The sequence below is a fragment of the Erithacus rubecula genome (assembly GCF_903797595.1).
Source record: "Erithacus rubecula genome assembly, chromosome: 6".
NCBI classification, from domain to species: domain Eukaryota; kingdom Metazoa; phylum Chordata; class Aves; order Passeriformes; family Muscicapidae; genus Erithacus; species Erithacus rubecula.
Genome location: NC_136688.1, coordinates 9630634 through 9656717, shown reverse-complemented (window position 1 = coordinate 9656717; position 26084 = coordinate 9630634). Strand labels below are relative to the sequence as shown.

At 41.1% G+C, this 26084-nt stretch overlaps 1 protein-coding gene across 1 annotated transcript; it reads left to right on the top strand.

Annotated features, from left to right (window-relative positions):
• The first annotated feature begins 884 nt into the window (after window positions 1-884).
• On the top strand, window positions 885-24610 carry BUB1B (BUB1 mitotic checkpoint serine/threonine kinase B). Its single transcript, XM_079308644.1, has 23 exons — window positions 885-1051; window positions 1600-1774; window positions 2109-2168; window positions 2378-2522; window positions 3126-3322; window positions 3400-3578; window positions 3694-3887; window positions 6488-6582; window positions 8389-8615; window positions 8891-9000; window positions 9547-9644; window positions 9910-9962; window positions 10759-10837; window positions 11205-11310; window positions 11805-12091; window positions 12985-13163; window positions 15188-15334; window positions 15481-15596; window positions 15867-16028; window positions 16738-16880; window positions 19932-20103; window positions 20462-20568; window positions 24114-24610. Exons 2-23 carry the CDS (start codon window positions 1632-1634, stop codon window positions 24301-24303), a joined length of 3189 nt encoding a protein of 1062 aa, XP_079164770.1. The 5' UTR covers window positions 885-1051; window positions 1600-1631; the 3' UTR covers window positions 24304-24610.
• The last annotated feature ends 1474 nt before the right edge of the window (window positions 24611-26084 follow it).

The following is a 26084-nucleotide window of genomic DNA, read 5'->3' as shown; positions in this document are numbered from 1 at the left end:
TACGTCAGTGTTTGCAGATCCCGACTGCAGAAGGGAACAAGACATCCGTACTCCTGAGACGCCGCAGCTGTTGGATTTTATGAAGATCGTGACTTTCGGGGAGGCGAGCCGCCGGTCCCAGCTCACTGCAGCTCCCTGCGGGAACACGAGGCGGTGCTGCAGGACAGGCGGGCCGCGCTGCTCCCTCTGCCCTGGCAATAAAAGCAGGAATAAAACTGCGCTCCCTGCGCCGAGATATTCATAAAATTCTGGAACGTTCTGGGTGGGAAGGGACCTTAAAGCCCATCCCGTTCCACCCCTTGCCATGAACAGCGACCTTCCACTATCCCAGGCTGCTCCAAGCTCTGTCCAATCTTACCTTGAACACTTCCAGTCACTCCTGTAAATTACTGCAGCCTGTCAAACTAGTTTTTCCTTGGAATGCTATAGGAGAGAAGGTAACTGGTGGGGCTGAACATCACATTAACACTGCCATATACTTCTCGGAGCCACGTTTGGGAATGTCAAACAATGCATTCTTCAGGGATACCTAGAAAGTGAGGTTTTCTGTGACACCAAAGCAGGACTCATCACCAGTTGCGTGAACCGAGCGTCGCAGGAAAAATGAATTTAAAAGAAAAATTTCGTAGAGAATCAGCGAGTGCCAGCGGTTAGCAGAGGGAAAGAACGAGAACACACACGAGTAGGAACAGGCGTATGCCTTTCAGATGGGATTAACTGCAAGCACGTTATTTATATAATTTTTTATTTTTTCCCGCCGCTGCGCTTAAGGTGAAAACTACATTTCCCGTGAAGTCCCGGGGCGACGCAGGACGGCGCCAATCAGGTGGGGCGGGGCGCGGCCAATGGGGAGGTGGGAGAGGTTTGAATTCTGAGGCGGCGCCGCCGTTACGGCTTTTGCCCGGCTGGGCTCCGGTGTCGGTCCTGGCGGCTCGCGCCGCTGGGAGCTGTGCGCGGTGCGTGCGGCTGGGAGGGGTTCGCGGGGCTGGGGCGGCCTGCGCTGCTGTGGTGTCCGTGACGGGGTGAGGGCTGAGGCGCTGTGGGGTGAGAGGTGCGCGGGGGTCGAGGGTTGTGGGGTCTGTGAAGGGCGCGTGGGTCCCGCCCGCCTGTAGGGCTGGGAGGGGCGAGGCTGAGGAGCTGTGGAGTCTCTGAGGGGCTGTGTGCCTTGATGGGCCTTCGAGGATCTGGGGAGGTTATGGGGTCTGGGAGGGGCTGCGCGGTGGTCGGGCTGATGGTTGTGGGGTCCATAAAGGACTGAGTCGGCTTTGGGTGCTGTGAGGTGCGCGGAGCTGATGGTCCTTGAGAGGCGCTTAAAGGGGATCCGTGGGGGGCTGAGGAGCCATGAGGTGTGTGGGGCGGAGGGGCTGTGGCTGTGTGGGATCTGTGGGGGCTGCGGTTCTTCATTATCAAGATTGGCTCTTTTTTTCATGTATTTCCCGTGGTGGGGAATCAAACCCCCAAGTCTCTCTGAAAGTTGGGCATCTAATCGGTATACTTTGGCTGCACAGAAAATTCGGGATGGATAGGCTGAGGAAAGCTGGCTTGTGTCAGGTTTCAGGTCAGTACAGATGTCCCTTCTTATTAAACGCAGGATTAAAGGAGAAGCATTCAGGGTTGGAGGAGAGGTGGTCATGTCCCAGGAGGGCAGCCACGAGTGGGAGCTGAGCAAGGAGAATGTGCAGCCCCTCAGGCAGGGGCGGGTGATGTCCAGCTTGCAGGAGGCACTGGCTCAGCAGGACTCCTCCAGCCACACTGCTGTGCAGCTTAAAAAACAGTAAGTGATGTTATAACAGCTCCTTTCCTCTTACCTTCCTTCCTCCTCATTTTATCTATGTCTTCTTTAACTGTACTAATTTCATAGGCATCAAAGAAGTTTAGTAACTGATGTCTGTACTATTAGCATACTCTAGGATTTTGGAACTAATCACTGCTGGTGTTGTGTAGTACAGACTTCAGCTTTTTAGGTTTGCAATGGAGCATTTTAACAGCAAACACCAGGGAGATTTGACTGTGCTTTTTAGTCAATAATTAACTCTTAGTTTGTAATATACAAGATAAATTTACAGTGATGCAAATGTACTTATTGGATGAATAATGTTATGTTTTAGGGAGTTTGAAGCAGAAATACGATTCTACTCTGGAGATGATCCTCTGGATGTGTGGGAGCGGTAAGTTTCCCTTTATTTCAGAAAAAAAAGAGTTGAACAGTCAGATATCCCTGTAAAAGCAAGGGAAACGCATTCTAACTTAATAAGAAACTATAATTGTTTTTAAATATTAGATATATTTCAATGTTATGCTGGTTTTTTTTCTTCATCTCTATATTTTACAGATGCTTATTAAGCACTGACTTGCTATGAACACATTCTGTCTCTAGGTACATCAAGTGGACAGAGCAGGCCTTCCCTGGAGGTGGCAAGGATGGCAACCTTGCAGCAGTTCTGGAAAGGGCAGTGAGAGCCCTCCATGGGCAGCAGCAATACTACAAAGATCCTCGCTATCTTAATCTCTGGCTCAAGTTTGTGAGTGTTTTGGGAGCATCTCTTGGGTGCTGCTTTTCCTTGGGACCTTGTTGTGTTGTCTGCACACAGCTAAGCTGATTCTGGTGACAAGAGTCAAGCAGTGTTGTCCAATGAGTGCAAAATTAGACATATTTTTCTGCAAACATGCTACTCTTGAATTCTACCAGGACACATTTTCAGACTATTTTTTTTTTTTTTGTTCACTTTGGATAGCTACAAGCTCTAGAAGTTTTTGTTTTGGAAAAGCTGCCTTGAATAAATGTCTGTCCTACCAGATATTTTAGCTTCTATCTTCTATCCCCATCCTTTTAAACGCTAAACCAAGCTGAGTGTGTTCTGGTCCTGCCCTGTAATTTTTGTTGTCCACTTCTTTTCAAAGCAGCTTTTCCCAGCTTTAGCTTGCTGAGCTAATTTGCCAGCTCTCAAACTGATAAGGAATGTGCTATACTTCATAAGCAATTATAAAATTCTATGTACTGACCTTACAGCTGCTCCTGTCAGACTTGTATTGAAATCATTGGGGTCTTGCTGGAGGTGCTGAAGTGCAGATTTTGACTAGGAGCCCTCTGCAGTGTGATTATTGACATACTTGGGTCGTTCCAGGGCGATTGCTGCAACGAGCCCTTGGATCTGTACAGTTACCTGCACAGCCAGGAGATCGGCACCGCGCTGGCCCTGCTCTACATCACCTGGGCTGAGGCGCTCGAGGCCAGGGGCAGCTTCAGGAAAGCAGATCTCATATTCCAAGAAGGGCTCCAGCGCAAGGCTGAGCCTTTGGACAAACTCCAGGCTCATCACAAGTAAGGGAGGAGCTTAGGGACTTCCCTGGGTTCCTGGGGTAGGGAAGCTGTTGACTTCTCCAATGGTTTTTTTCTAGGCAGTTTCAGGCCCGTGTTTCTCGGCAGACACTACGGGCACTTGAGGAAAGTCCTGATGGAGCCAGTATGGGATTGCTGGAAATTGCAGAGCCTCAGAGAAGTTCCCTGGCAGATCTCAAAGGCAGAGGGAAGAAGAAAGTGAGAGCCCCCATTAGTCGTGTAGGAGATGCAGTAAAAGGTACATTCAAGAGCTAAAACAACCTGTTACTGGGGGACTTTCATCTTTTTAATATGAGATTTGCTATTGAATGTGACAGTTGAAAGTTAATTGACACAATTCTTCTTGCTTATAGCCATAAACCCAAACAGAAGCTGCCAGCCTCAGGCTTCTCTGCAGCTTCCAAATACTCCAGGTTTTGCTGTGTTTGATGAAAATTCTGTGTCTGGACCTGAGATTCCCACACTTACAGCACAGTCATGGCCAGCACCTCCAGTTCCCAGGGCCAAGGAGAATGAGCTCAGTGCAGGACCGTGGAACTCTGGCAGGGTAAGGAGGCTCAAAGTGGATGGGGAAAAGAGAGGAAGGTATGTGTGAGTTGATGACTTCTGATTGCTGAAACAGAGGTAGTGTCTTTCTCCCTTAGCTGTGGTTTGTGTGTATTGTAAATACAGATTTAATGATAGAATTGTGAAAATGTTTGGGTTGGGAGGAACCTTATAGATCATCTGGTTTCACCTTCCACTAGCCCAGGTTGCTCCAAGCCCTATCCAACCTGGCCTTGGACACTGCCAAGGATGGATCAGCCACAGCTTTTGTCTGTTCTAGGGCCTCAGCACCCTCCAAGGGAAGGGTTTCTTCCCAATATCTCATCCAATGCCACCCTCCTTCAGCTTAAGGCCATTCCCCCTTGTCCTGCCACTCCATGCCCTTGTGAATGGTCACTCTCCTTTTAAAGAGTTCCTGTTCATACTCTGTTGAGGTTTAGCAGGCTGATATTGCTAGAATAAGGTTAAAACCTCTGTGGAGTTTTAAAATCAAGAAAAGAAAATTCTTGCTCAGCAGAATAATTGGCCTGCTGCAGTGTTTGGAAGGCAGAAAAGCAATGTAACAGGAAAAATATTAGCCAGGCAAGGGAGAGAAGCCAGGCATTAGTTAAATCTGTAAGAAAGAAGCGTTAGAGTTGAATTATACTGGAAAACACAACCAGAAGGAAGAACTTGTTGGCTGTCTTGTGCAAAGAAGGCATGTACAGCATTCTGCAAGTCTTGTTTTGAAGTGCTTGTGAGAAAAACAGAAGAGTGGAGATCAAAAGAATTCAACTGCTGTATCAATGGAATATTTATCCTGGCAATAGGATGACAGAAAGTAGCTTCCAATGGCTTAAACTAAACATCAAAAGAAACAGCTGTGCTACAGGTGTTTAGGCTGTTCTAGAGAAGTGATGCAAGGCATTGTCAATCCTGTGAGATCAGGTTTTTTTCATAGATGCTCAGATACCCCCCAGTGTTGCCATGTTCTTTGTAGCTGAGAAAATAAGAATAGAAAGTCACGAGATCGATGCCTGGAAATAGAACACAAACTTTACCAGACCATATTAGAATGATAATGTAAAAGCAAACCTTTACTTGAAAGCCTTTTGGTACACAAGATGGCAAAAAACAGTGCTCAGAATTCAATCCTTACAATTGATGGGATTGAGCAATTGGAGTATCTGGCCAATGTTTTCCCATGAGAGGAGCAGTTGGTTAGGTAATCCCCCTGGGTTCTGCCCTCCTCCCCTACCTTTATTATACCTGTAATTATGTGGTGCAAAGTAAAATGTCCTTGGAGTAGTAACAGGCAAGACATAGCAAAATTTTAGGAATGTGTCAATATGTACCTGTTCATTGTGGGGAAGAACAGTGGGAAAGTACTGGAAGTTTCACTGAGGCATTTTTAACAGTCTACAAAACTACAAATACATGAAGAATACATAGAGGCTAAAAACTTCAGGCATCGAGATGATGAAAATATTTTCATCTTCTAAATATGAACATTGTTATAAGTGAAGCTTGGTAACAAAAACTTGAATGAGGGAGGGATGCAACCAGGCTAAAATTTAGAGAAACTCCAGGAACATTCTTTTCAGAGAGAAAGCAGTTTTGTTAAATGAATGGGAAAGTTAAGTGAATCACAGGTAGCTGAGAAGAGTGAGGAAGAATTATTAATATAAAATTTCTTTCACCAGTCTCTTTGTGCTGCTTAATACATTCATTCTGGTCTCTGAATGCTTCCATATTTCTTTTAATGTCTGCCCTTAGTGTAGTATCTGCTCCCCTCTTAATGAAATTTCTTAGATTTAATTAAATAAAATATCCTGTTTCTGGCAGAAGAGTGGAGGATGTTTAATTCCACTTGACTGAAGGGCAGTGCAAGAATAACCTTTGGTGAATGCTCTGACATTAAAACCTGTCCAGAGAAGAAGGGGTTTCTCTTACTTACTGCTGGTTTCAAGATAGTTCAGGAAGCAGTTTGGGAAAGGATGGAAAAGAGGAGTGAGTTTGTGAAGTATTCCTACCATGTAACTTTTTTTGTGCTAAAGAATCCCAGGGAATTGAAACAGATAGAAGAGAGTAGTGTGTTGTCAGACTAAATTCCACCTCTTCTCTTTACTAATGGACCTTGGAAGCTGTAAAGGGATTTTTGTGGTGCTGAAATGGCCTCTGATGGGAAAACTGAAAAAAAACCCAAAAAAAACCCTCCAAGTCTGGATGCTGTTGGTGGACAGGAGAATGAATATTATCATAGAATTGGGACAATCTTGGCTGCAAAATGAGGATTGTTGCATCTGTGGAAAATGAAGGGCAGCTGGAATACCCAGCCTGACCAGGATAATGTGTGTGTATATATCCCTCAATATGTATAAAACATTCCTTCAAAATAACAGGAACTGGGGTTGCTGAGCATGCCTTTCCTTTTAGGTGCCAGTGTTCAGCTGGTGGCCTGTGAGTGTCAGAAGGGGATTCATCTTGGAAAAGTCTCCATCAAGTTTATTTTCTGTATAAGAAGACCTCCAAATGAGCAGAAGATGAGGAAAAGGGAGGTGTAGAGGGGTGTGGAGATGGAAATGAGTCCCCAAGTTGCTGATGTTGCCTTTCCTTCCGCAGCGTCCTCGCAGCACGGTGAGCTCTGCCGTGGAAGTGCCCCACCCACTGCCCAGTTTCACCCCCTATGTGGATGATGCAGCTCAGCCACAAATGATGTGAGTCTTGGGTTTGAGATGGGGGATTGAATTTGGAATTCTCAAAGCTGCTTCCTAAAATTGGGACTTGTTTTGCCAAGTACTTAAGCCTCTCGAGCTGCAAGAAGTTAAAAATCTGTCAGCCTGGAAGCAATTAGTGCTGCAGCTTGATGAGAGAGGCTTCAGCAGAGGTTGCATAAGGACATGGGAAATGTTCAGTGCTGCTCATGATGTGGGAGCTTATATCATATTTATATATGCTAATTAGTTTAATAGCTTAACTCAGTGTGTTTACACAAAACCACAAGCTACCTGTCTTAGGGTGCTGTTTGCTGTGAAGCAGCCCCAAATTTAGGCAGACTTGTGGCTGTGTTTTTTTCTGTTTCAGGAACTCTGTGCTCAGCATATCTGGAGTTTTATTCTGAAATAAGCTCTCAGAGTTGCCATGCCAACAGTGTTGCTTAGGTCGTGGAGGAGTGAGTGTACTGCTTGTACAGGGCTCCCTGAAATGCTGATAAATCCCAGGAGACGGGGTGGTTTAATTAGAGCAGAGGAAAACACATTATTTTGCAAGGTTGCTCTACCTTTCTGTGGCTAATGATGGCCAGGGAATAGACAGGCTCCTTCTGAGAGAGGAGTAAAAAAGGTGCAATTACAAAAAAAAATGGAAAATGTTTGGTATTACAGACAGTTCCCAGAGGTCTGAATTGTGTGGAATCAAGAAATGCTGGAGGTGGTGAGCAGCCTGGATTGCATGTGGACTGCAGAATGACTGTCCAAGGCTATGCTATCATTTAGTCAATGAATGTGTAAAAACTGCATTCCTATTTAAGCTGCAAGATTGTTTCCTTTTCCTGAAAGTCAGTGATGCCACACTGGTAAATCTCTTGGCATGCCCATCTCTCAGATGAAGATTTGTTGCATACCAAAGGCAGCAGCTTTCCATGCTGGAGAGGGAAGGAGTGGGTAGAACCAAACACCAGGCTAAGTTAGTTCTAAGCAACTTAGGCAGAAACTTGGTGTGTAGGTTTAGATTATGTAGTTGAAGTCTTAAAAGTAGGGGTTTTTCTGTCTTTGAATTAATTTCCTCATGGTACCGTGGTCACCTGCTAAATGTGGAAGTGTTATGCTGAAACTGTGTAAATGTGATGAAAATCATGCCATCAGCTGTCATCCAAACTTCTTGGCAGAAGGACCCTGTTGTGATCTTGGTATTGATCTCTGCACTCCCCAATAAAGCTTTAAAACCCCAAACATTAGGAGCTCTTGTTCGCCTCATGATCACTCCCACATGTGAGTTTCTGAAGCTGCATTGCTGGTGCTGGTAAAGCTGTACCAGCATTGCTGCTTCTCTCCTGAAATTAGCGTTAAGTTTCATTTGGCCCAAGAGCTTCTGTTTTTAAGTCCTTTTTCTCCCAGACAACCATCCTACAAACCAGAGTTTAGGGATTTGTCATGCCTGTGGTCACACTGCTCAATGGAACTAAATGGAACAGATCCTGCTTCAGGATGCACAGCAGTTCAGACATCAAAATAATTTTATTTGCTTTTGACTTGACCTTATAAACATTTTAGGTTGGACTTGTGTTTTTTTTGTTTATTGTTGTTTGTTTTATTTTAGTTATCACACAATTCTGAGTAGTATGGTGGCCTTTGGTGTTACTCATTCCAATTTTCTTGTGTATGTTTTCTAAGCACACAACAGAATGTCTTCACACTAATCCAAAACCAGGTTCTGAAATTAGCATGGCTAATTTCTCCCATGCCTGCTTTTCTGTGCTATAGTGAAGTTCACCAAGCTTAAGTGAAAAATTTCTGGTTTTTTAGGACTCCCTGCAAAATTGAGCCCAGCATAAACCGTGTGTTAAGTACTCGCAAACCTGAGGAGCGGGAGGACCCACTGCAGCGAGTGCAGCATCAGCAGCAGGATGCTCAGGCAAAGAAAGAGATGGTCATGTACTGCAAAGAGAAAGTTTATGCTGGAGTTGATGAATTCTCTTTTGAAGAGATCCGAGCTGAAATCTACAGGAAGAAAGCGAGGAAGAAAGATGAAGGTATATTCCAAAGTGGGCTGGAGCAAGTAAGGTTTTCCAGATGGAATCATAAAATTGTATTTGCTTCTGTCTGTGATTGCAGCTGCTCCTCTTTTTCTACTGGAATAGTTATTTAACTGCTGTGAGGTACAGAGACAGTAACACATTCAACAGCTTTACGTGGAAGCTGTGGAACAGGGAAAGACCACCAGAAGTTTCAGCTCTTGACAATTTAGGCTGCAGCCACTGATTAAATGTGAAATAGGCATTGGACCTTAGAGTGTTTTCTTCCTTAGATGAAATACAAGCCATAGAACGGAAGAAGGAAGAAATACAAAGGAAAATTGAGGAGCTGGAGAAGAAATTAAAGAAGAAAGATGACAAGCAGCAACAACCACATGAACAGGTATTGTCCTCATTTAACTGTTCTTTTCCAAGTAGCTGCAATTTTAAATAAAAGTACCCAAGAAAGGTGAAAGGAAGCATTTTTAATATTTTTCTAACACATTTTAAACTTATTTTGAAAGGATTCTTCACTAGTAAAGCATATTCTCGCTCTCTCTCCCTTCCATGTTTCCGAAATAATGCCTCCTAGTAAGTATTTTAAATAATGAAGCAAAGTTGTGACTTTGTTGTAAGCTACATAACTGCTTACATATGTCCTTAACAGTTGCAGGGTAGCTAAAATCTCCTATGAAAGTATAAATATGCAAAATAAATATAAAATAAATATAAAATTGCAAAGAGTAAATTATACCTTTTAACTACACTATGTAATAAAAGTGGACTTTCTTCATGCAGGTAAGGTAAGTACAAATAAAAGTGGGTAAAGGCAACCATTATCTATTAGGGCTTTAATGACTACATGGGATTGTCGTCATGTCTTTGGAACATTTTTGCCTGGCTTGCAATTCTACCACTGTAGAACCGAAATGCAACTTTGTTTCCACAGGCAGCAGAGGTAATGGGAGCTTCCACACCTTTGGGAGTGCAAGGATTTACTTTTCCCATTGCAATGGAGTATGGGGAGAAACAGCCTCAGCCACGAAGGTAATGGAGAGGATTTTTAGCGAGCAGGGAGAACACCTGTGATGCCATGTAGGTACAACTAGTAACATGGTTGGGTAGAATGGAATATAGCCTTGGCATCAGCCTGTAATCAGAATCTGTGCTCTTTCTCCATATGTTTGATTTTTGTCTGAGGGATCTTAACCTTGCAAGTAGCATTTGTCAGCTTGGCTTGCCTTTTTTACAGTTTGCTTAGGTTTTGTGAAGGTCTGTAGAATACAAACTTGTTTGTTTTACTTTTTTACAGTGAGTTCCAGATCTATGAAGATACTCAACCACATAAACCATCTTGTTCTGAGGGTAAGTAGTCATGTTTTTTACCATTAATGAGGAGGTTTGGTTAAAGGGAAGTCTTCCATGAATACCAAGAAGGCAGCAAAGTAAAACCTAAAGCTTAGGTGGATTAGAAGAATGACAGTGTGTGTGCTAGTAGTGCCTTTTACCATATTGAGCAAAACATGGAGCATCTGAGAGCTGTCACTATTTGAAAGGACTTCCAAGCAGAAGAGCATTTTGCTTTTGGTAGCTGTAAAGTTTTGTTCTGTCTTTCATGTTTGCAGTTTTACTAACATCTCAGGAGAGTTTAATGCTGTCATTAGATTGATAACTACTTTAAGTCCTTTATCCTCAGAGGTTTTGCTAGGGGAATACAGCCAGAAATTGTATATTGTTGATTTTGGTAAGTTTTGTTGGGAAGGTCACATCCAGAAGAACTTTACTTCTGATTGGAGTTGACTCCTGTTGCTATTGACAGAGGTTACCCAGACTCCTGATGTATCCCCAGATAGCCACAGTGGAAATACATTTTTAAAAGGGGGAACGGAGTAATGAGGACAGTCTTGCAGAAAAATGTACAAATTCTGAAGCACAGTCTAAACCCAGCAAGTTAGCTCACATAATGTGGTGGTAAAGGGGTGGCTCCTTAATATCACAAAACCAAGCCTTTTAAAATGGCTTCTTTATATGCCAGCTCTGTAACTTCCTGTTCCGAGCATACTTTAAGGACTATGTATTAACTGTTTTAAATAATGTTGGATATGCTGTTGGAAGAATTGTGAATATGATTGAACTTCTTGGTTTTTCTTTATGGATGTAGGTCTGCTTCCCCCACCGGCTGCTGCTCCATTTTTCTCTATATTTGATGAATCCTCTACTTTGCCAAATCAGAATATAAGGTAGGATTATTCAAGAGGCAAGGAAAACGGAAGCATCAAAGTGCTTGCTGTAGCAGCTGAAATAACTGTTTCTGGCAGGGGTGTGTGGGGGTGTGTGTTTTGTTTTGTTTATATTGGTATGTTTTATTTAATTACTCGGAGTCCACAATGAGGAAATACTCTCCTGTTCTTCATCTTCAACCTAGAACTATTTAAGCTGCTGTATAAACTTCCTTCATTCTGGAGAGCTGTATTTTTTGCTTACTACTAGTTCTGTGGTAGAAATTGGTTGATTGAAATTATCAATAGACTTAAACTCTCAAGAGGAATTTGTTAGAGATTGGAAGCTGCTCTAATAAATATGTAACTGACTGTAACTTTTTCTTAGTTGTTCAGCAGATCATAGCCGGAAAGGCTCCCGTCGCCCTCTCACTGTTCTTAAGCCTATGGATTCTCTGAGTGCCAAGGAAAGTACAGCAGCAGCAGCAGCCTGTGTAAGGAAAGAATTCATCCCATGGCAGACTTCCTGTCCAGGCAACAGCAATGCAGCCTGTGCTGCTGTCAAACTGAGTCAGCTTGGCTGGACTGGCATCACATGTGAAAAACAGGATTCTAAATGGCTGCCTGGCATGACAGTAATTGAACGGGTGATGATGAGATTATACTGGAAATGTCATGTTGTGGATGTGGCTGCCTCATCCCAGGAAGTGTTCCAGGCCAGGTTGGATGGGGCTTGGAGCATCCTGGACTAGTGGAAGGTGTCTCTGCCCATGGCGAGGTGGGGTAGAAGTCGATGGTCTTTAAGGTCCCTTCCAACCTGGACCATTCTGGGATTTTATACTAAGTAGAATTCATGAAGACTGAATGTCCTATTCATGTTGAAAGGTGGTAGAGTGAAAGAAAAGGAAGGGAAATGTTCAGCTTTTAAATAAAGAAAAATTTGTCATAAAATCTGCAGGCTTTCACTGTATTTTCTTTTCTTTTTCAGGATGAGCTGAATGGAATTGAACGTTTGACTGAGGATGCAATTGTGACAGGCTCCTACAAGAACAAGACCCTTTGTGCCAACCCAGAGGACACGTGTGACTTTAACAGAGCTGCCCACCTGGCCTCAACGCCCTTTCACGGGGTGGTAGCTCAGGGAGTCCTAGCTCCTGCTTTCTCTCAGAGTGAACTGAAGGGAGACACTCCAGAATCCAAGAGTGCATCTCTGAATCAGGAGACACTGGTGTGTGAAGGAGCATACACTGAAGCTCTCAGTGTAAAAAAACTGAGGTAATTAACAGTAAAGGACCGTAAGCCTCTTTTCCTGCATGCCTTTCACTGCTGTGGTTTTAGTGTTACTAAGGAAGGAGTTTTCTGAAAAGACCAGAATATCCTGGAGAGAGTAATTTCTTCAGCTCAGGGTCCACTTTGCCTTGAGCAAATTGAGGAGGTAATAGCAAGCCCACTTGGCATTTCAGCATTACTGCTGTGGGTCTTAAGTAGAAGTTTTTTAACCAAATAACTTGCAGAGAAATTAATAAATGCTTTCTGTCCTAATTTTCAAACATGAAAAGCAGAATCACCAGCTCCTTTTATCCTTAAAAGCTTTTGCACTTATTTTGACTATACAAAATGTGTTTAGTGTTTATAGTTTAGTTCTTCTACAAAGTAAAAAAGCTGGAGAGAAGAAAAGCCTTTTTGTCATTGTTAAGAAAAAACATCTGTTGTATGGGAGTTTCTTAATCTAAAGCTGAGTTGGATTTGCTGGATCTTAGGATGTAAACATGTACACCATGCCAAAGGTGTTTTTTACTCAGGAGGTTCCTTGAAAACCCTGCTGATTGTAATTAGGAGGAGATGTTTTCCACCCTACCCTTCAATGCTTTGAAAGCATGAAATTTTGTAGCAAAAGGAGTGATAAATATTCAGGATGTCTTCTGTTGTAGCAGTCAAATTTAATGGAAGAGAAGATTAAAAAAATCATCTGTAGACTAAGATTTTGAGTATAATCAATCATCAAAATTGAAATGAAGCTCTGACATGACTTCTGGCTAGGGATGGGAAAGATTTTCTTCACGCTAATTAAGTCTGGCTGTGCACAGTATCCTTTCCTAGGCCCTGGGTTGATATTATCTTCAACTTATATCTTTGGAAGTCTGAGTAGTTGATGGCTTTATTTACAGCCCCATCATGGAAGCAAGCCTGGAAGATACTCGCTCATCTGGTTCTTCAGTCTCAGGAGGTTCTCTGTCCTCTGTTACACAAATGTCTGCTATTAAAGACCTGCAGATCAGTGAGAAACTGGAGCTGGCTCAGAGCTTGCCTGCTGAAGTGGTTGTTGATTCTGGAGAAAACATTACTGGTGAGTACTAACCTCAATTTCACTCACAACAAATAACTTGCAGCTGTCACTAAATGTATGGAGTTTTCTGTCCTTCCTGCATCCCACTCTGTTTTGTGTTTCCCATTACTATGACTGTGAGTGAACTTGTCTCCCTTGTCTGAAGCAGCAGTGAGGTGTGCAGTATGGGATGCTTGTCAGCATCCAAAGCATGTCAATATTAAGGTGATAGAGAAGTTACTTAGGGTAGTAAAGCAGGCAGTCTCCACGGGTAATGAGTTCAAATTACAAAATTAAAAATTGGGACTGGATAGCAGTAATAACTTCTAAGGTAGCTTTGTTTTGGTTTGTGTTCATTTTTCTCTGTAATCATACTGTGTGTCTCCTGATGTGCTGATAAGCTACTACTTAGAAAAGAATGAATATGAATTTGGAGTCTAGTGCATGTTGCATAATTTTGGTTTAAATCTGTATTTTAACATGCTGTAACTGTTGTGCTGCTTCACAGTATCCTTCTTATTCCTATTGTGGGAATACAGTACTGGTTCTTAAATAGTCAATTTCTTTGCTTATTTTTCTTCTGGTTAAAGGCCCTTGTTTCTCTCTCTTCTAAATATTTACGTTACAGTTAGAACAGAAATGGTCACAAAAAGCCTTCTAAACCTGGCCTGTGGAATTAGATGTGTGTTGATGATGGTGTTCAAGGTGTTTAATCTGCTTTAACTCCTTTGATTTTAGTTTATGGTGCTTTGTTAGAATTGTGTATTTGAAAATTTGCATATCTACTCTGGAGAGTTATGTTCCATGTGCCTGCAGACTATTTTATAACAAAGCATGCTTGGGACTTGGAGTGCAAATACAATTAGAAGTGATGTCACTGAAATAGCTGGGATATTTTTGATCTTTGTCTTGTTTTTATCATATGTACTAAACTTTCGAGCAAGATGAAAAAGTTCTTCAGAGAAAAAGAGAAGGCATTTGTTCAGATGTTTTAATGGTCCTTTCTTAAACTTTGGATCTTTCCAGTTGCTTTGTTATCTTCACTTCTGCACATCTCCCTTAAACTGCAGCTCTCACCCTGGCTGTAGTAATTCCTAATACTGTGTGAAGAATAACAATTACTTCAGGTGTTCGTTAGTTTATTCCTGCAAAATATGCAGGAATTTCCTAGGTTTGTGATGGCAAAACCTTGGAACACATAATAGCCTTCAGTCTACACTGTTTCCTGAATCTTTCACAGAATTGCTTCCTGAGCAGTACTTTCTGCAATGCTTTTCAATTAAGTGTGGGCATAACAGTAAATAATCTGGTTCTTACCTGTGTACCTCTTACCTGTGAAAGTTTAAAATGTTCTCTCTCATTACAGCCATGACATTTGGGAGAAGGCGGTAGAGGCCACCCAGTTCTTGTGTTTTATCTCAAATTATCAAGCAGAGTAAACACTTGAGGCTACCTTGGTTTTTTACAGATCGACTAATCTATTGAATGACCTTATGTTCTGTTATGAAAGAAAATAAGTCCAATCCTACACGTGTCTTCCAGGAGATAAAAGTTATTAAATTCTTAACAGTGCAGTGAGCAGCAGAGGTGGAGTCCAACTTTGTTTTCCTTTTCTTACATATAACCTCTGCCATAATCAAAGGACTAAATTTCCCTAAACCTCATAATGTAAAAACCCCAAACTAATCACTAACTCTGGGCATAGATTTAAAAAAAGGAGTATTGATTTGCAGAATGAGTTTGAATTCTGCTGTGGCTGAAATAATTCAGAGCTTTGTCTCTTATGAAAGATATTTTGTGTGATGCTACAGTAGAACCCTTGAGACCTCACCATGAAAGTCTGTAAGGCAGTTTTAAATCAAGGGTCATATTGACTTCCCATAGCTACTGGAAAGAGATGAGTTGACTTGCTAAGAGATGAATAGTAAATGAGAATTTGGATCCCAAGTTTCCAAAATCCAGGTTACTTTCAGTGACACATGTAACCACGTTGCAGAGAGTTAACACAGTTTCAGCTCATCTCTTCATGTTTTTTCTTTTCTTAGAGGATGATGCAGCTCAGTTCCTGTGGAGCCCTGACCAGCGTAAAAAGCTTTTAGCTTCTATGCTATCATCACTGGTTGCTTCTCCAGATTTTCACTTGGAGACTGGAACTCTGCCTCACATGGAGGTTGAGAAAGACGTTGAACTGGGTAGGTTCTGCAGTGCAGGGTTTGGGTTCTAATGGATTTGACTTATGGTTTATATTCACCCTCTTAGTTTTATGTGGTGCAGGTGGGGAATGACTTGGGAACAGCTATTTACTGTGGCATCTTATGAATGTAAACTTTCAACACAGGAAATGAGACCTACTGCATCAAAATGGAATATTGGAACAATGAAGAATACAAGATGTTTTTTACCATTCCAACTGGATGCATTTTCCAATGGGATCAAAAGGGATTTGCAATAAAGGTAACATACATGATGGTTATTGTACAAGAACTGTGAACTAGTAAAATCTCATCCATTCATATAAATTTAATTTCTGAATTCCACACGTTAAGTTTGCTACTTCAAGTCCTTTATCTAATTGTGGATCTAAATTAAAAGTTTCTGACTGTGAGAAATGTCTTCTTTGGTCAAATGGGAGGGAAAAAAAAAAAAAAAAAAAGAGGATAAGAAGAATATGAAATGAACGATTTTCACTTTATTCCAAAAATAAATGTTCTTACCTTCTTGTAGGTGTATGCTCAGCCTGTGGCTTGGGATTTTTATATCATCCTTGAGTTACAGAAGCGTTTGAATTCTGACTTCGACCAGAGCTTCAGTGAGAATTGCAGCTGTTACCTGTTCCAGGATGGCTGTGCTATTGTGCACAAGGATATAAACTGCTTCACAATCAGGGTCAGTACAGACAAACCAAGGACAACTGAAGGGGCCAAACTCCTGCTTGGGTGCCACTAGTGAATTTGGAGTGGTGTTATGCTCCTTGCTGCAGAGCTGCTCCTGTTTAATCCTGCAATATAGATGCTCTGTCTTTATCTGTGTACAAATCAGGGCTGTCTGTTAAAGCCTCAATTGGGTCTGGTTTCTCATTCATAGATCATGTGCTTCTCAGGGACAATCTTGAACCAATTTTTCACATTTTCTGTCTTTGTGAGTCCTAAAGGACTGGAGCCAAGAACCGCAGGTTATTCCACAGCAAGATTTGCATCTAAAACTGTTGTTTAACTTGACCTTTTTCAATACATTCCAGTCAGCTACAGCAAGGTCATAGCAATTAATGTCTTGCTGAATGATTTGCGCTCTAAGTCTTGTAAGTGCATTTTGAATTGTTGCATACAAATAGGACTAAAATTCAATAGTGATTTCAGTCTTCAGTTCAATTTCTCCCTCCTGATCTTTTGTCCTATTTTGAGTAATAATGTCTCCTAAGAGCTTACAGTTCTTGTAATTCTGTCTGGGCTGCTCATGGGCAAAATATGATTATAAGGAGTTTATGGTGGGACTGTTACCTCTGTACATATGAATAATGGAACAAAAGGTGAGCTATAAATACTTCACCCAATCTAAGGTAAAAGGGTACAGAGATAGATGTTTATTCTCTTTTCAGGATATTCTCCGTGACCGTAACTTCATCACGAAGGAAATCATCTTCTTGGTTGTTCATGATCTGCTGCTGCTGATAGAGAAGCTGCACAAAGCAGAGATTGTCCATGGAGATCTGAGGCCAGACGTGTTGTTTCTGGGAGACAGGTTTGTCTCTTCCTATGAATATGGGAGGGTACAGAACAGCCATTTCAGCTACAATTCCCATGATGCTGTAACTTCTCCTCTTGAACTGATGTGCTGAAATACTGAGGCCTGAACAACAGGCCCTGAGCCAAAGTTGACCTCTAGATGAACTTTCCAATCAAATGTTATATTTGTATCCACTCATTAACAGGAATCATTAGCAATGTGTTGTGTGTATCCACACATCATCAAAATATGTATTCACCTTCTGATTTTAGAAACCAGATAAGGCCACACCTGGGTTTTGGGGGTGTAGAAGCAAAGCCAACTCCCTGAGTTCCTTCTTGAGCCCTGGCCAGGCTTTGCGAGGAACCCAGTAGAGGAGGCTGACCTCAGATGTTCCCACTCTGGAGGTGGGGTGAGCTTGTTTCTTGCCCACTGCTCGAGCTGGGCCGTGTCCCAGCACAGTCAGTAGCCTCATTATCTGCAGGGGGACACACCCGTAGGAATTCCAAATTCTGGAGAGGCTCTCCAGTGCTTCCCTGTGACAGGGGCTCCCCAGCTACTGTGTGGCTCTGGAGGATGGTGAAGACTTGGGGCAGCTGTATCTCAATCCCTGTAGGCAATCTGGTAGCAATGATGAGCTGCATTGCTGAATTTCTCCTTGTGTAATTCTTTACAGCCTTGCATTATAGAAAATTACACTATTCCTTAAGTTGGTGTCTATGGCTCTCGTGCTGAACCTGCCCACTGGCAAAACACGATTAATTTTGCAAACCAGGCTTTTTAGGTTCCAGTGCATTCTGATAAGAGTGAAAACACTTAATTTAGGAATAAACCTTCCTTTAGAAATAGTATACAATGGCATTGTAAAACTTATGCTCAACAAAATGGTTTCGCTATTACCTGTGTTTTTAAATTTCTGCTTTACCAAGGTTCTGGACTGCTAATGCAAGTTACAATATGGTTCTTAACTTGCCTTCATGTATCTGGAACCCAGGAAATTAGGAGACATAAGACAGGTGGGACTGGAATATCCAGATACCTTAAACAAAGTGTTCAGCTTCCTCTGCAGTCCAGCTTGTACCTTAATGCATAGACCTAATTTTCTTTCTCTTTTCTTCTAAGCTCTTTCCCATGTTATGTTAACAAAGTCACGTATCCCTTGGAATGTGATCTGTGAACTGTGTGGAGATGCCCAGCAACAGAACACAAAATTTTCCAGACCATTTTAGAATGATAATATAAAAGCAAATCTTTACCTTGAAAGCTTTCAGGTGCACAATATGGTAAAAAGCAGTGCCCCAAATTAGATCCTTACAATTGATGGGATTGGGCAATTAGAATATCTGGCCAATGTTGTCCAATGAGAGAAGCAGTTGGTTAGGTGATCTCACCCCTGGGTTCTGCCCTCCTCCCCTACCTTTATTATGCTGGTGATTATGTGGTACAAAGTGAAATGTCCTTGGAGAAGTAATAGGCAAGGCATAGCAAAATTTTAGGAATGTGTCAATAAGTGCCTGTTCACTGTGGGAAGGAAAGCTGGAAAAGTACTGGAAGTTACAGTGAGGTATTTAACAGTCTACAGAACTGCAAATACATGAAGAACACATAGAAGCTAAAAACTTCAGGCATCAGTGGGAAGCCGGAATGTCTAATGAATCAGATATAATTCCATTACATAAATTCACTAGGGCTTTTCTTAGTTATCACTGATATATTAAAAATAGCTCTTAAGTTTAAATTTACTTTGAGCCTGCATTCATCTAAGATGCATATTCCCAGTATATTCTGCTTATACTTTCTTTGTGATTATTTTATGAATAACTTATTTACATAATTATTTATAAATTATATACCTGTACTATGTAAGTACTAATATTTTTGTCGTATCCTGCAATGGGTTGTCTTGTCCTATTTTGGAAGTCAGTGATCTAATAGTGGCTTGATGGATTTGGGTACCTCCTGCTGGATTTCTCTGTGGCAAATACAAAGCAAACAACTGCCAGAAAAGTTAGGATAATGATTTGGGGTTTTTCAGACAGCAAAAGGACAAGTGCATAGTACAAATTACAAAATAAGCTCACAGCATACAATGATGTAAGAAAAGTTGTGAGAGCTGTAATAAGTGGATATTGTTACCTTGGCTTTTGTCTGTAGAGATGCTCCTCCCTGCCCTTCCTGTTTTTCCTCCTTCAACTGTAGACTAGGAAAAGTTTGTAAAAGTATTATCAAGCCTAGTTATTTTTTGTATCAAGTGTTCTGAGATTTAGAAGGAGAGGGAGAAGTGCAAAACATGACACTGATGCCAAGTTGATTCTTGCCTTTTTGCCTTTATCTGTTCTCTATATTCTTTGCATATGGGTATTTGTAGCTCTGTATTGCCTATTATTGCATTGGTAGCTAGCATCTTACCTACTCTATTAGACAGAAAGACAAAATAATTCCAGTGGCTCCAGGCCCCAAGGTCCATGGTTAGGCTCTCTGAGACCCAAAGCTGAAAATCAGCTCTTTGAAACACATTCTCATAAACAATTTAGTTCCTATCCAAAGGAAGTGTTCAGAAAAGGGTAGAACCAGGAGGGAATTACCTCATCACCTGTCTCTAACTGGGGATGCTCATCAATTATGCTAATTTGCTAAACATATAAAAATTGTATCTGCTTTATATGTGTATCTTTGGCACTTTTGCACCGTAAGGATTCTTACAAAGGTAACCCCTTTTTATCACTTGTGTCTGGCTCATAATTTCAGGATCAGTGAAAAGGCATCACACTATTCCAATAGTCCACAAACTTTGTTTCAGGTAACTGTGACAAATACAAAAATAGCATCATCCTTAACCCTTTCTTTCCTATTGCTTACCATGGAGACAGCAGTGTCATCCCTAAGCTCTCTGCTGTGAGCTCTTGCCATCCAGAGCAGCCCTTGCAGCAGTAGTTCTGACAGCAGCCATCAGAGGGGAGCATTGACATGGCTAACACTCACCTTCACTGTGCTTTTAGTTTTAATTCTAAAAGAAAGAAAAAGTTTGTTGGATTGTCTTCTGCCTCACGTGCTTCCTCTGCTCAGGATCTGCGATGCATTTTCAAATGAGGAGGTGCCAAATGCTCTGAAGATGGTGGATTTCTCTCACAGTCTGGATTTGAGGCTAATGCCTCGAGTCAGCTTGCCCTACAACTTTCCCACAGCTCAGACCCCTCATGGACAACAGCTTCTGGCAGAAAGTTCTCTTCCTTATCAGGTGAGTCTCTATTTAGTAGGACATCTTAATTTCTGTGTTTCCTTTGCAAAACCCATTTTCTTAAGCTAAAATTTACAAATGCTGTGGAAAGCTCTGATGAATAAATACTGAATAAAGAGAATACTGCATCTGATGGAATCTTTGGCATTAAGTGAAAGGATTAGCAGTGCTGTTCAGTGATTGTAAGTAATGTATTTAGAAACCTACAACGGAAACAGCATTTTACCTGTTGAAATTTTCTTGCTTTACAAGTCTCTGGAAGATTCTGGTGCAAAGATGGTTCTGACTTAAATGTGTGAAAGCAGTAAGAGCAGAAAGTGATAGACACTGAACTTTGTGATGTTTGTTATGATTGCAGGTAGACTTGGTTGGCATTGCAGATATAGTCCATTTGATGTTGTTTGGGGATCATATCCAAGTCTATCAGGAGAATTCCATCTGGAAAATCAGCCAAAACTTATCAAAGTAAGTCCTTTTTGTAGAGGGGGCTGCTGGGAAAGAAGAGACACATAATTAAATTTTCTTTATAGTGATACCATCTTCAGAGCTTAGAATCTACAACAACTTGGGCTGTTTTTGCCAAAAAATGTTAGTTTTGTGGGGCATGAAATTGTGAAGTTGTTGGAGTTGTTCACTGGTACCCTCAGTGCTGTTTAGGAGACAATTTTAAGTTGAATATCACTAATCCAATTGAGATGATTTTGCTTTTTCCATCCTTTCAGATGAGACTGGCTTGGTCTCTCTGTACCTTACAGATCAAGCTTAGAGAAGTTTGTAAGTGGGTGAGTGGTGAGGGAAGTATATTGCCTCAGAAATGGATTCATTTGGTTTTCTGCCTTTTTCATTCTGCTAAGACACTAATGGCAGGGTGTAACAGTTGTAGGAACAGTACACTTGTACACCAAAGAAAAGAATTTAAAACTGTCATTTAAGATGCAAGTGTGCAAACAGCTGCTCTTTGGAATCTGCTGTTTGTCTCAGATATTAAATTTTACTGCTCTCTTTTAGTGTTTTGGCTATAAGTCTGCTCTGTCTTCCTTTGCTCTTTGTTTGTTCTTAGACTGAACACTTGTTTATTTTGTTAGGCACATACTGCAGGTTTTTTTGCCTTGACATTTCATAAGGATTTTTCAGACCTCTTCACTCATGGCAGCAGTTGCTGGACAGGTATCTGATTCAGGATCATGGATCACTCCTAGGACCATTGCTTTAGGAAAATCTACTACCAGCATCAGAGTTGTCCAGTTCCCTAGCAACCTGCACTGCTTCCATCTCCCAGTTTGTTTTATTCAGCCTTTGGAAAAAATCCAATCTTTTAAAGCTGTGTACAGAGGGGAAAATATTTTTTTTTTCTTTACTGGGTATATATCTGGTTTTCTACTATGATATCCTTTTTTAAATTCTGCAGGAGAATAAATTGAGCTGCTGCAGATGAGGGCACATAAGGGCTGAGTTGAGAAGGCTGGGACATGGTGTCAGGGGCCTGATTAGGCTGTGGATATGGGAAAAACAGAAGTAACTGTGGATAAATGGAGCAGGAGGAATAGTAAGTCTGAGTTGGGAAGGGTAGGGCTGACTGACAATGGAGTTTGGAGGGATAGGGTTAATGGGAAAGGAATTGTAGTCAAAGCTGGGGGTGCTGGATTGGAAAAATTAGGCTTTTTGGCTGAGGTAGAACTTGGAGGGAGCCTTGAGGAGCGAGACCCGTGAAGGGCTAAAGGAGACACAGCAGGAAGAAGGTAAAGCCTGGGCACGAGTTCTGTGGAGCTGGAGCCAGGCTGTAATGGCTTCTTGCTCACCTGTGTGCATCAGTTCATAATTTGGGAGTACAGAGTGCAAACAAGGAATTTTTGTTCCACCCTCTCTTCTGCTTTGCTTCTGAAAGTGTTATAGACTTATCATTCATCTATACTTACTTTTCAGTATCAGTTATTCCAAGAAATGTCTGCATAGGAGCTTTAGCACTGAAGTATAATATCAACAGTGTAAATGAGGCATTTCATTATGTGGGAATAAGGAATTTGCACTCAATCCGTTTCCATTCACACATGAATCTTTTAGTCTGTCTGGTTCTTGTTGACTGATGACACTTCCTTTAGTAGGTTTGAAGCTTTCAAGTAATCTGTGACAAGGAAATTCACTCCTGCAGGGAGCCTTCATGCACCATAACAGGTTCCACAATTAAGTATTCTCTGGGAGAAGAGTCAGCTGATGGAGATCAATTTCTCTCTTCATCCTTTGCCTACAGCCACATGTGCTGGTGACACTTTAACATCTCTGAAGACACAGGATTCTTCTTCCTGTTACTTTTAGTAATTCTACTTTTTTAAAGATGACATTGCTTCTGTCCTTTGTGTTCAAAGGTCTCCAAGTGATTTGGAAAGTGGTTTTTTTTTTTATTTGAGGTTCATTTGAGTTTGTTTGGTGGTTTGTTTTGTTTTTTGTTTTTTGGTTTTTTTCAAGGATGATATTGACAGAATAGCGTTCCTCAAAAAAAAAAGGTTAGAGAATTCAGGTATTGACAACCAGAAGGAAGGTTTCTTACTAGAAGGCAGACTGTAAATACAACAACCATGACTCCCTTATCTTAAGAAAGCTTTTTAAACAGGACTTAATTATTTTTATTAAACAAATGTAGATATAGCAGAATGACTACAAGAGCTACTGATTTTACTACCTGTTCAGCAAAATACCAAAGCAGTGGGGAATTGCAGGGTAGAACACAACATTTTTCTTCCAAGGTCAATGGCTTTCAATAAAAGAGAACACACTCAGAAGGTGACAAAATTAATGGAAAACACTGAAACATTGTAGTAGATGTTTAGGAGCAGGTGGAATGTAAATTCTGACCAAGTTGGTTTTTTCAACTCTGAGCATAGTGCTGACAGCCTGCTTTTCAGGGGAAGGGTTTTATCATTATTAAAGAATGGATATGGTGATTTTTTTCTGTTTTCACTGTACTATTTTAGGAAACTTCATCTGTGCAGGTTTACATGAGGCAGGATATAGAAGCTGCATTTGAATTTTTAGGACTATTTTTGTCGCTCAGAACTACTTTCACCTCCTTAGCAACACTTCATCTCCTCTGCCACACCTCTTGCTCATCTAATCCCACAAAGAAAATGGACTCAAATCTTGCATGTTTTTTTCTTGGTTAGGTTCTGCATTGACTTAATTATTTTGGCAAATACAAGAGTTACTAGTGAAATAGTACAGGCTAGATTCATTTTGAGACTGGCTGCTGCTGTTTTGTGAGTCACTTAGATAAAGCAGAGGCAGATAATTTGTTTCAAAGCCACTGTAACTCCTAGCTCCAGGGAGAAAAGTGCTTCAGTAGTCAGTAGCAGTGCAAGACTGAGGAACAAAGGGTTTGCTCTAATATCAGTTTTCTGAGACTTAAATGAGTCACTTAACCTTTTTTTTCATGTTGTGTGGGTACATCTGGGAGAGGGGGGATTTATTACTATTAATTGTCTCCAAAATGTTATCTGTACAGATCTCTGGCAGATGGAAGGCAGGGAAAAAAGGAAGTAAAACTGGCTCTAAACCACCTTTTTCTATTTAAAAAAAAAAAAATTTCTTGGCACTTTCTTTTAATATTGCCTGGTTAACTTAGCTTGCAAGTGAGTAAATAAGATCTACCTCTGCCCTTTATTCATAAAAGGAGTTTCCCAAGTTGTTTGACTTAAAAATGTTCTTGACAATTCTTCTAAAACAAAACTGTCAAGGCTTAGTGTGAATGGTGGTAGTGGTAGAAGAAGAAACTGTAAACAGTTGGTTTAGACCTATGCAGTTACTATCCAGAAACTTATTGGAGAAACAGAACGGGATCCATACATATAAAATGAACAATACATTTCTAGTTTTCCTTTATATTTACTCATGTGAGTGATATTATTTCAGGCGTGGTTCTCTCAGGATGTTTAGTGCTGAATATAAATGGAGACCTTGATAGACGTGTTTTGTGTGTGTTTGTACTGTTCCAATGAACACTTCTCTATTTGTTTTAGGACCTCTGACAGTGATTTCTGGAGTAAACTTTTTGAGAGAATTCTGAATGCAGATGGTAAGTCCACAGTACCTCTACTGAGGGAGTTGAGAGAGGAAATAAGTGAAATGTTTGACAGCTCCTTCAAAGAACGACTTTTGTTGACCTTAGCTGCTGTGGGAGAAACTTTCCTCCTGGTGAACTCCCAGTGACTTCATAGAAGACAAACACATTTTGTATTCTAGAGAAGAATTTGTTGTTATTTTCTTATGTTTTCAAATGTAAGCATAAAGATTGGAGCCATTTCTGCAATACTTTACATGAAACTTGCTCAAGAATGTTTCTGTTGCCTCTACATGAACCTTTCTGTGTTGGAGGAGTTTGTGAGAGAAAATTGTTTGTCTTAACTGCTGCCTCCCCTTCTTGTACAGCTCCCTAAAAATTGAACACTCTTTGAAATGTCTTTGTCTTGCATTCAGTTGGTCTTTTAATTAGTGTTTAATCAATAAAGTTGTGTTTTGGTAGTGTCGTATTTAACATGGCTTTCAAATGGTTTCAAAATACTTCATTTAGAATCCATGCAGGAGTGCTGCTGCGTGACTGGGAATATTTTGTGACTGCTGGATGCAACAGCCCCTCATTTGGTGGCAGCTTTCATAACCCCATGGGATTTCCTGAACCCTTGAATACAACTTGAATGATTCTACTCGGAATGTGCTCTCATAGAAAGTTGTCACAAGAAGTAGATGAAGTCACGAGTAGAAAAGCTGCAGACAAAAACCTTTTTGCTTCTTAAGGCAAGAGTTTTGTTTGCTTTTGCAAGGGCTGGAGTTGCTGACTGGATTTGAGCATCCCTGAAATCTCAATTTGCCCTAAGTGAGGTGTTGGCAGGCTTTTGTGGGAGGTTTTGTGGATGGTTATATGTGTTAACCTTTTATGTACTGCATTACTGAAACCAGTACAAAGGCTTCATTTTATTCAAGACAACAGAATTTACTGGATCCAAACCCAAGGTAGTAGTAAGTACTTGAACTGTAGGGAAACTTCTCAGACTTGGATGTACTTCCTTGCAGATTCTCCCATACAGGAAAGTGAGAGTAGACAACTGCATCATTAGCAATTTCTTCTCCCTAAGAAGCCAAATTGTGTCTGTTTTTTCATTTCGTTGAATTCTCAAGCCATGGTTCTGTTTGGTTCTCCCCTTTTGTGTTATCTCCAAATTTTGGAGTGCAACTCAGTTTTGTCTTTTCCACACTGCTTCAAGCCACCTTCTTTCCTGCTATTTTTCTGCATATTCCATCACTGTTCCTCTTACTTCAGCCTGTCTTCTTCTTGCTCTCATGGATTCCTCATGCCTTTTTTTACACTTTCTCTGAGCAGGTTATATATCCTTTGAATTCAGGAATAGGACCTAAATGCCCAGCTAGACCAGCTTTAATATCAACTGTAAACTGCTGCTGAAGAATTTATTTTGGTCCATTAATGCCTTAAATAATGCTTCTTGTAGTACATTGATTAGTCATCTATTGAGCTAGCAGATAAACAATGATCTATCTGTAACCAGAGTTTGGAGCCAGGATCACTGGTAGAGCACTCAGGAGTCCAAAGCATAGCTAACTTCTGCTAGCTCTGTTTTATTTAGCTGAAATTTGTTTGCTTTTGCTGATCCTCTAACTGCCTTTTAGACAAAATCTGGGGAATCTCACTTGCTGTCCTCTCACCTGCAATTTTTTCAGTTTATATCCTGCAGCACTGAGCTGAATACCAGGTAGATTAGGAAGAGAAGGCTCCTAACAAAGTATCAGTCATCCCAAGGATTCTCAGACGTGTTTGTAGCCAGTACAGAACAACTTCACTGTGTCTAATTCACACAGAAAGCTTTTTGAGAACAGGCTGAACAGAGATAAGGGCTCTCAGCAGAACTTCAGTAAAGGAAATTGTTCTTCAGGTATTTAAAATATTTAAGTGAACCTATTTGCCTTCACTTAAATGA